General features: G+C 35.3%; 1 protein-coding gene across 1 annotated transcript; it reads left to right on the top strand.

Annotated features, from left to right (window-relative positions):
* Positions 1 to 1,950: 1,950 nt before the first annotated feature.
* On the top strand, positions 1,951 to 7,091 carry LOC111947067 (butyrophilin subfamily 2 member A2-like). Its single transcript, XM_078942675.1, has 7 exons — positions 1,951 to 2,241; positions 2,324 to 2,614; positions 3,089 to 3,373; positions 5,491 to 5,625; positions 6,017 to 6,042; positions 6,355 to 6,438; positions 6,905 to 7,091. The coding sequence occupies exons 1-7, from the start codon at positions 2,067 to 2,069 to the stop codon at positions 6,953 to 6,955; spliced, it is 1,047 nt and encodes a 348-aa protein (XP_078798801.1). The 5' UTR covers positions 1,951 to 2,066; the 3' UTR covers positions 6,956 to 7,091.
* Positions 7,092 to 10,448: the final 3,357 nt, after the last annotated feature.

Here is a 10,448-nt window from a genome sequence, read left to right as displayed (position 1 = left end):
ATGACCCAACTCCCAATGTTAAAGTGCCTAGGATAGCACAAGGGTTAAGACCCAAATGAGAAAGAAATGTTTCTTTTAGACTGAAAATATATCAAACATTTGAAATAAAACAGCTATGGAATGGTTTAAGATGTTTCCTGGTTGTTTCTTTGATGACTTTTGTGCTTCGACAACATCAGGGGGTGACAACTCACCACTATGTGTCATGTGTGTCATGTTGTGTGTCAAACCTCTGTATATTAATAACCCACTGCATTTTGTTAACACACATTGTGGTTTTTCTGTCTCTATCAGCATTTCTATTTTCTAATCTCTTGCTTTTATCTGAACATAACATGTCACTTCCTCACAGAAACACTCACGCTAAACTAATTCTAATAGAAACTCTACTAAAACAGACCATTTAAGTCATACTCCATTGAAAATTGTGCTTTTGGTGTTTTTAACATGTTTTTGTAGCATTTTTATGATGGAGGACACATACCAGGTATCTATATATATGGGGAAAAAGGCTTTTAGATTTGCTGCAGCACAGTTTTGGAATGAAGTCCAGAAAGAGTTTAAATTGAAAGAATTGATCTCTCCGGAAAACTTTTAAAAATTATTTAAGACTGTCTTTAATGATTGAGTGTGAGTGTAAATAAGAGTTGTGTGTTATTGTTGTGCTGCTGCCTCTTGGCCAGGACGCTCTTGCAAAAGAGATTTTCAATCTCAATGAGTTTTTTTATCCTGGTTAAATAAAAGGGAAGTATAGAAAGTTAATCTCAAAATTGCATTTCTGAGTATTTCTGAATATTGATTCTGTCGTCAGCAGGTCTACTTTGTGACCTGGGAGGAAAACTTATTGGTTGTTCTTTGTGAAGCTTAGGTGCAATTTCAATCAGGATATTTCACAACATTTTTATTTGTTTAATGTGTATTTTTTATTATTTTATTTTTATCATTAATTATTATTATTATTTTGTCTTAACATCTTACCTTATTCTTTTTATATTTCAGGTGTTTTAGACTCTTTATGCATTAACTTATTTTATTTTTTTCATATTTTAGCTGTTTTTATATTTTACCTTTTCTATTTATCACTTTTTTTTAGACGGTTTAGGAGTGTTTTCTCCCCCTTGGCTGGGCTGTGTGTGTCTATGCTGACACCCCGGCCAACACGAGGACAGAGCAGACGGCACCTTCTTGGTTCTCTCTTCTTAAGGATTTTTTTCTTCTTAGGTCATTTTGTTATTTACTTGTGCTTGTTTGGTGTATTTTATTATGAGGGGCTTATTTATTTACTTTTTGCATTGGTGTTTCTGCATCCCTGTTTGTTTTTATGTACAGCACCTTGAGCTGTTTCTTTACATGAATGGTGCTATATAAATACAATTATTTTAATTTGATTTTGAGGATTTATTGTACTTTCAAGAAGTTTGGGCTGATGTAACTTGGTAAATGGCATTTACTCGCATGGTGCCTTTCTTCCTACAAGGACAAAGCACTTTACAGTCACAGACCCATTCACCCACTGGTGGCAGCTCTACTGGCAAACACAGGCACCCATCTACCACCAGAAGCAAGGTGGGGTTCAGTGTCTTGGCCAAGGACACTTCGACTCATGGGCGTGCAAGGGGGGAATTGAACCTGCAATCTTACAATCATGGGACGACCGCCCTACCGCTGCACCACGACCGCCCCAACTTCACTTTACTCTTCACTTATCATTAACCTTTCATTCTAAACCAACAGCTAAAAGCTCGGCTTTCTTTTTGGCCAATTACAATCATAATTTTTTGCTTTTAAAATTAATGGCTATGTTATCTCTTTGGAAGATGTCTGCACTTATTTGTTCCTGCAGATCTTTCTGCATCACAAACTAAGTACAGGAAATGAACAAATAAATCATTTCCTCTGTCAAGACAGCTCTAACAGGAAAAGGAAAGACTTCCTATTGCATGGTACTAACCTGATCAAACATTAAACTTCTATTTATCTTAAAATGTCGTCTTTCATTTCATTTTAAGCTTAATAAACTTAATGTAATATTTTTTTTTAACCTGTGAGTCTTCCTTTCAGTCCAAATGATATCACTCACATATATATTTACACTAAAGATTTTGAGTGGGTGGAGCCAAAATTTTAGTTTTGTATTTAGTCATTATCAAAGAGGAAATGAACATTTACAGCAAGAGACCAACATACTAAGAATGACTCTACTGCTGGAATTAATCCTTATTTTCGCACTTCAGTTTGAGGGTAAGACTCTTATTTGTTTAAAAAAAATCGAAATGGTTCTTACTTTAACTTTAATCCTTTTATTTGCCACATTCTCCTGCAGGAGCCAGTGGAAAAAGTGAAACCCTTTACAGAAGAGTTGGAGAAGAGGTCCATTTACATTGTAAAGTGAATGCATCCTCTATCCAATGCTCTGATGTTAGATGGCTGTACAACAGACATAGAAACACCACTCCAGAAGTAATCAATGAAGCTGGAGCTTCCAGGCTGAGTGTGAGCAGAAACTGCTCTCTGCTCATCAGAAACATCACTGCTGAGGATGCTGGCCGCTATCTCTGTCAACTCACAAATGGAAAAAGTAATTCCATCCCTGTGTTTCTAAAAATTTTGAGCAGTGAGTATTCTGACTTCAATAATTCTGTGTTTACATGAATGTCAACATTCTGATCTGATCCAAAAAAAGCTCAAATCCTGAAGAGACTCTGACATGTGAACTCATTGAATCATTTAGGTTGGAAAAAAGTTGAACTGCTGACAAAGCATGTTTAGTGTGAGAGATGTGAGAGAGTCGACTCATGGGAGAAAATATCATTACATGTTTCATTCTTTACATAGTAAATAGGTTGAACTGATGAATCGATAAACAGTAAAGATCAATGTCACTGATTATCACTGATTAATGAGGTGAACAGAGAGTTTGAGAGTTTCCTGTTTAGTTTAACTTGATAAACTTCAGATCAGTTTGATTGATTTTAGTAAAAACTGTAAATGTGTCACATTCAATGGTCTTCAATGTTAATGTTAAATTAAAGACATAAAAAGGAGAACCCTCAAGATTATGTCCATTTCTGTTTTTCTTTTCCTTCAGTTTCTAAAGATCCACCAGAGGTTCATCCAAGAGAAAGTGGAAGTGTTACATTACAGTGTTCACTGAATAGATATGAAAAAAATATTTCCTGTGAGCAGAACATCATCTGGAGGAATGAGGCGGGATCTCACCTGTCTGGTAAAAATCCTGAGTTTGAGGTTAAAGAACAAACAAACTGTGTTTCTGTTCTGACTGTGAAACATCAGAGTGGAAACAACAAAAGATTCACCTGCCAGCTTGTTAAACACAACAAAGTGAAGATAGATGCTGTCTACGTTCTCACAGGTAAGACATTTTAAGGTAATTCAGGTGATATTGCTTGAAATCAATTTATTTTTCATCAATTGAAAAAAACATTTTTCACATCTTAGAAGAATGCATTTATTTCTTAAATGTAATTCTTTTAGTACAAAAGGGAAATATAAACTCGTATCTTTTGTTTTTGCTTCCATTTGTCAGGAAGGAACTCAAAGATCAGAAACATTTTCTACCAAAACATAAAAACAATTTCTCCCCAAATATTGTTCACAAATGAGTCTTTCTGTGATAGTGAGCATTTCTTTGCTAACATAATCCATCCCACCTCACAGGCGTGCCATATCAAGATTCTGATTGGACATTGTGATTATTCCACAGGTGTGCCTTTGACAGGCCACAAGAAAAGGCCACAATGAAACTTGCCCTTTTGTTACGTTGGGGTCTGGGGACACCAGATAACTGGTCTGTATCTTGTGTGGCCACAATTTGCCTTGTGCACATCGGCTTTCCTCCAGCTCCATGGGCCCTGTGACATGCTGGCCACATGTCCAGGGAGTACACCGCCTTTACCCATGGCCCCACAAGGGATTAGCAGGTCCAGAAAATGGGCAGAGTTCAGGACGAGAATGGTCATCCATGTTGGATCGTACTGTGTTTTGTTTTTTTTAGAAAGTTGTGCAAAAAGTTACAAAAACACAGATGCGACGCGTAACCTGATAGATCTTTGCAGAGCAGCCAGAGAACCATGAAGAAAACAGAGGCAAGACCTTTGGCAACAGGAAGCTTCTTATGAAAAACTGATAAGAAAATGACGAAAGTTAAAAGAAAAATAAAGCTTTCCTTAAATATGCGGAAGAAGATTCTTATTCATTTTCATGATGTCTTAAAGTCTTCTCTTCTTACAACATTTCACCACTCAGACCGTCCTCAAAGAAAACAATTTTGTTTCTATTCTAAATGTGACTAAAATAGAAGCAAGGTCTTCATCGCTATCAATTTTGTCTTTAAAATTTCAGTAAACTTTAGCTTCGAAACCTCTTATCGATGTGTCGGTGGAGCCATGAAATCTTTTCAGTTTGATTATGACTAAACAGGAAATCACAGATGAGCTGAACGTTTCTAACAGATCAGTGTCTAAAAAAGACTGAATGACTCGAATACTGGAATTATTTCCCCTTTTTTTGTTTCACACGGAAGATAAAGATCCAATTTTCTAGTCTATTTATTTTCCTTAACTAAAGTACTGTCAAAAATGGTTACAGATGACTCTAAATAACATTGATCGGTTTTATTTTTGGCACATAATGTTTCTCCAACATTCAACAATCTAGTCATATTTTATGGATATAAAGTTGTAACATGTACTGCAGATCATTTTTACTTTATCCTGACTGTTAGGAACAATCTGAGCATAGTTTCAATGACGTCCCTTAAGGTATCAGTGCAATTTTCCAGTGACCTGCAAGACACACCTGTGCTCCCCTTAAGATGCTGCTGCCTCTCTCTACGGGCCTACACAACCCAAAAACCTGCAGCATTCGTCAACACCCCATTGAGGGGAAGGGACTAAGACTAAGTCAGTCTTTTCAATGCAGGGTCTCTGTCCAACATAAACACTTTATCTTTAGGCACCTTTTCTCAGGCCCTGTTCTAAAGTCATTCTCCTCCATTCTCAAAAACATAGCTGTACTTGCCTTTCCTCTACATTTGACAATAGTGCTTCCCGTGAAGAGTTCAGTGTCAGGTCCATTCTGAGATTATTAACTTTGTCCAGCCTTTGATTCATCTTTTACCCCTGCTCAATGGGCAAAAGCCTCCAGGGCTTTAGATCTGAGTCCATAAGTATCTTTAATGATGAAACTCGACATTGTGAAGTTACTGCTACCATGAAGAACTAAATGATGGCTCAAAAGTAAATTTGACTAACAGAATTGACCAATGCATGTCATATTTCTTTTTTTTTTTTATAAATGTTGTTTTTCAATGTTACTCACATTCATTCAGCTTCATTTTTTAGGCTTTACAGTTTATGTCTTTCTATCCATGGCTTGCAATTTTATTTTCAGCCAAGTACAACCAGCTCATATTTTTGTTCTCAACATGCTACTATTAATAAAAACCCCAAATATAATTATTTGTCATAGAATCTCCCCAGAGCAACACAGTCATCATCATTGGAGCTGTGGTCGGTGTGGTTTTGGTGCTGCTGGTCGTCGTTACCGTTTTTCTCTTCAGAAGCAGGACAGCCAAAGCCACAAAGGATCAGAAAAAAGGAACAAGTACAGTATTTTTTCTTAACCCACAATGAATGTGATGAGGTTCTGATGAAGAAATCAGAACACTCCAAATGTAGCTGACTTACAAAGAAATGTTGGCACCATTTAACAACAGCGTATGAAGTTCCTTTTTACTTCTGAAACCAGTCATTGTGAAGTGTGATTTTTCGTAATATTTTTTATCCATTAAATCAAATCTTTTCTGCTGTTTAATTTCGTAGCCCCGTGACCCCAAAAGGGACAAAAACTGATTTAGAAAGCGAATAAACGAAAATTTTCCTATAGTTATGACTCAAAACATTTTTTCTTAAAACTGACAACGAAGCTTTACAGAACAGAAAATCATTTCTGTGGATGTCAGCTGGTTCCTAAAATCTACCTTTTTTTATTTCAGACTTTCAAAAGCCGACACATCAAAATGTAAGTATCATTACACAAAAGTTTACTAGTATAAGTAATGAAGGTATTTCTTTAATAATAAAAAAATATTCTTATCGTGTACTTTAGATAATGTCAAGTTACTTTTATTCCAGATTGTTAAAAGACATCCTGGGGCAATTCAACTTTATTTTAGCATACTCATGACAGTAGTCATGTTTATTCCTATTTTATGATTATTAAGAAAATCAAACATAATCTGCATATAATTTACTCATCATGCATTCATCAAACTACAGTGTTTCATTGATGTCTGCTTTAAAAACATGTATTCCCCTCTGTGTTTGTGTTCAGTCTGAGCTGCAGAGTGAGCCAGAGAGTGACCTGACATATGCTGCGGTTAACTATTCCAAATCCAAGGCTTCCTCTAAGATTACAGTAAGTCACTTTGGTTGCTGTGATCCTGGTCTCCGTACAAGTGTTGGGTTGGTTAACATGACTGAGTACAGAGAAGCAGTAATCTTCTAAAAGTTTTTTAAAGCGAGTTTTCGATTCAGTTCCCAAAAAAGCAGTACTCTAAACAAAAAATTGTTTAACAGGTAGTTTAAAAATGTCATATTTTATATTATTATATTATATTAATATTATATTAAGTTCAATACATTTTTTTACACATTAAAGGTACATTTTACACATAATCTTTACACATTTATATTAAAGTAGTATATTTTAACCACAATTTTGTGGTGGTTTCAATTACAATAAATTAAATGGCATAACATTTTCTATTTCAGAAAATGATAATATTGTGATAAATTTAATGTTCGAATTTTTTTTGTCTCCATCTCTCAACAGTTTTTAGAACAACAGTGTTGGATGAGAACTATTTTTTTTTGTGTTCCAGATAAATGCGGAAGAAGTTCAGGTGATCTATTCGTCCATTAAAATAGAGTGAAAAGAAGCAGACAGTGATGTCTGACGACTCCACAGCTGCGTCCTTTCAGCAGTGACTTCTGTCCAGCTGATGATGATGATGAGGACAGCACATTGGTGCACAGTTTCTTTTTAATGTGTTAATATGCAAAACGAGACATACTGTAGTACAAATAGTTTATCTTATAAAGCATTTTCTTTTTTTCCCTTCTTCTCGCAGCTTTTTGTTTTTGTCATGTTATATCGCTTTTCTAATATTAAAGCATTCAAAGGTAAATGAGATTCTGACAAAAAGCAATAAAGATGTTAAATTGTATAACAATAAAGTCATAAAGTGTCTTTTATAAAGCATGTTTCCAACGTCAATCTAACATAAATCTCGTTAATCTTGTTCTTTTAGATTAAACCAAGTGAATTTACAAGTTAATATGTATTTAACAAAGCAAACCACCAAAAGAGATAAAACAAACTGCATCCACTGCTGCCTGGAACAATGCTGCTACCCAAGAACACATTTCTTCTCAGCTTTTACAATTTATTGTTTTATTTTTATTTTTTTTGCTTGGGCTGCAGCCAAAAAATAGAAATAAAAGACTAAAAATAAAAATGTGGACATTAAAAAAGTAAAAAAAAATGAAAAAAGAAAAAGAAAAAACTTGGGTTTAGGCGGGAACTTGTTTGATTAATTTCAAGCATTAATTGAAGTCAATAAATCATACAGATTTATCATTACAGAAATGATGGAATGCATAGATAAACATACAAAAAAACAAAGGCACACTTAAATATAGTAATCAGTAACTAAAGTCAAGTAGAACTTGAAATATTGTTTCAAAAGGTAAGAAGTTCAGAGCACTGTCTAGTGGGTCTAGATGACCCAACTCCCAATGTTAAAGTGCCTAGGATAGCACAAGGGATAATCCCACCCCTACTGAGTTCATTCATTTTTTAGTTTTTTTTTAGTTTTCATACTCCGGTTCTGATCAGATAGATTCTTTTCAAGTAATAAAATCAGGTGATTATTGAAAATTAATTAGCTTCAGTAAACATTTATTCATGAATACAGTAAAAAGTAACGTGAATCACATACTATGTAACAGACAAGTGGAACTCTTTGATTACAATCAGAATACAATTTAATTAAATCCAGAAATCATTGCTACACATTGCAGCTCAAGTAACAAAACCGAGCGCTTATTGAATATCCTCAGAAAGAATTCTTACATCTTTTCAGTAAACATTAATGAATAACACTTTAGGTAACTGATATGTAATAATCATTGATTATAGAACACATGATCACATTAAACCAGTGATCATTGCTGCACATTGCAGATCAAGTCAAGATGTTTAAAAACTAATTAGTTGTAATTAAAACATTTCACTTTTAGGAATAGTTTTTCTTTATCACAAATTTGCAAGCATATTTGGTGAATTGCCTCTGAGCTCGTGCATCCCCACCTATAAAATCCAAAATGACGTAACCGAGTGTGGTAACCCGCAGATGGCGAGAGAACCAAGGTCAAGTCTGCATATTAAAACCGCTCGCTACAGACCAGTGATGTGCAGTTATTTGTGGCTAACGGAGTCTTTCAGAGTCAGATTTACAAGCAAATGAGCCCAAATATATTTACCAACTACTGATTCAAATCTCATCAGAATCTTTTTACAAACATTGCAGAAACATATTGGACCGAATATGATTGTAAAATGTACATATATAGAGTGATACATAAAACAACTAAGTTAGCGAAGCAATTATTCCATTTTAGCTTATATGTTCTCTTTTTCATAACAGTGGAGGATGACTTTAATTCGCCCGTAGGAGGTGGTAGGAACAGAGAATTGCAAAAAGGCATTATTCATTAAATAACAATGCTATAACTATCAGGATGGAAACTTTATACAACTCCTAAAGTGCATAGATTCAATTTTTGTGTGCGTGTGTACTGATGTGACAACGGAAATATACAGATTTTAATCAGCTTATTTATATTGTTATGCTTCCTAATATCTCGGGTAAATTCCTTTTCTTTTAAATTTGCTTTTAATGAAAAATGTAGACTTTAACAATAAAAATGAAAAATTACAGTTAAAATCAAACACTGTGGATCAATCAAGAAGATGTGACAGGCAAAAGCCCTTAAGAGTCAAACCAGTGATGGATGGTCGTACATTTGAAGGTTCCTACTTACTAAGAAAGTTGTTTGAACTTGTTTTTTTTTTCTTTTTCCTGCCAATATTCTGTGTTCTTCAAAATGTCAGACAGGTGAAACTCTAAAAATCCAATTAGCTATGAAACTGTTGTGATTCAGACATGAAGAACAGTTCAAGTCAGAATACTCACTGCTCAAACAGTACATTTGTGAATCATGCTTATTTGTGGATCCGAGACGACATGTAACCCAGCATCCTCAGCAGTGATGTTCCTGATGAGCAGGGAGCCGTCTCTGCTCACACTCAGCCTGGAAGCTGCTGCTGAACACTGTTCAACTTCTCTGGTAGTTAACAGAAGCTGTTTGGTTCTCTATAGTACAGCCACTCCACATTGTAGTACCAATATCTGGATAATCTACTCTGACAAGGTATCTCCATCTGTTCCATTGAGGTACTCCTCTTTTCCAACGATGCCTGCAGAGAAAAGATGAACACTTTTTACAATCATCAGCAGGTTCTCCACTAACTTTCTTGAACTTGACAGCAATCAAACTGGGTGTCTCGATGTTAGTTCAAATCCATAATGTCCAAACCAAAATGTTATTGCCCTCCATCGACTCTCACTCTCTTTCCTCCTCCCGTCTTGAGTGTACTCTGTCCTTTCCGTCTCCTCTAACCTCCTTTTCACGTTCTCTAACCTCCTATACCACTGCTGTTCTTGTCTACAGTCTTGTTATCTCTTGTTGACATTATAAAAACTTGCTTTTCCCTGGTCTCACTCACAAACATCTCCTTTGAGCCTCCGTTCACAATTCAGCAGCTCATACCATCTCTACAACCACTTCCATTTATTACGTTGGTTCTCCAGCAGTTCCACAGGTCCCAGATCAATTTAAATTCAAAATCATTTTATTTATTTGTTTTCTACTTTTCCGGTCCAGCATCTTAGCAAACAGCTGAGACCTGAGGGCCTCTTGTGTTGGACAGATATTACTTATACATTTGGGAAAGGTGTTGCTTTGGACACAAGGAGTAAATTTACATAAACGCCTTCTGTATTTAATAAAGAAAATGTGTGGAATTTGTTTCTTTTTGGCCGCTCTCTTTGATCATCTTCCTTTGCGCTTGCCACACCATCAAATGCTCAATTCCCCTCGGACCTCAGGAATATCCGTTCTCTATTTCTTTTCACATCCTCACTCAGGACTACCGGTAATTTTCTGCTTTCATTCCACAAACGTAACAACAGTGTCATATTTTTGCTCTTGCTTAATGTGATTTTGTTATTCATTGTTTTCTAAATGGTGTATAGAATTCATGAGCGAAAAATGTAGTATTAGTTTTATATTGTAAAACTT

The sequence above is a fragment of the Oryzias latipes genome, chromosome 24, assembly GCF_053564925.1.
Source record: "Oryzias latipes strain Hd-rR chromosome 24, Olatipes_Hd-rR_3.1".
NCBI classification, from domain to species: domain Eukaryota; kingdom Metazoa; phylum Chordata; class Actinopteri; order Beloniformes; family Adrianichthyidae; genus Oryzias; species Oryzias latipes.
Note: the sequence above shows the minus strand (reverse complement) of the source record. Positions and strands in the feature narration are given on the sequence as shown.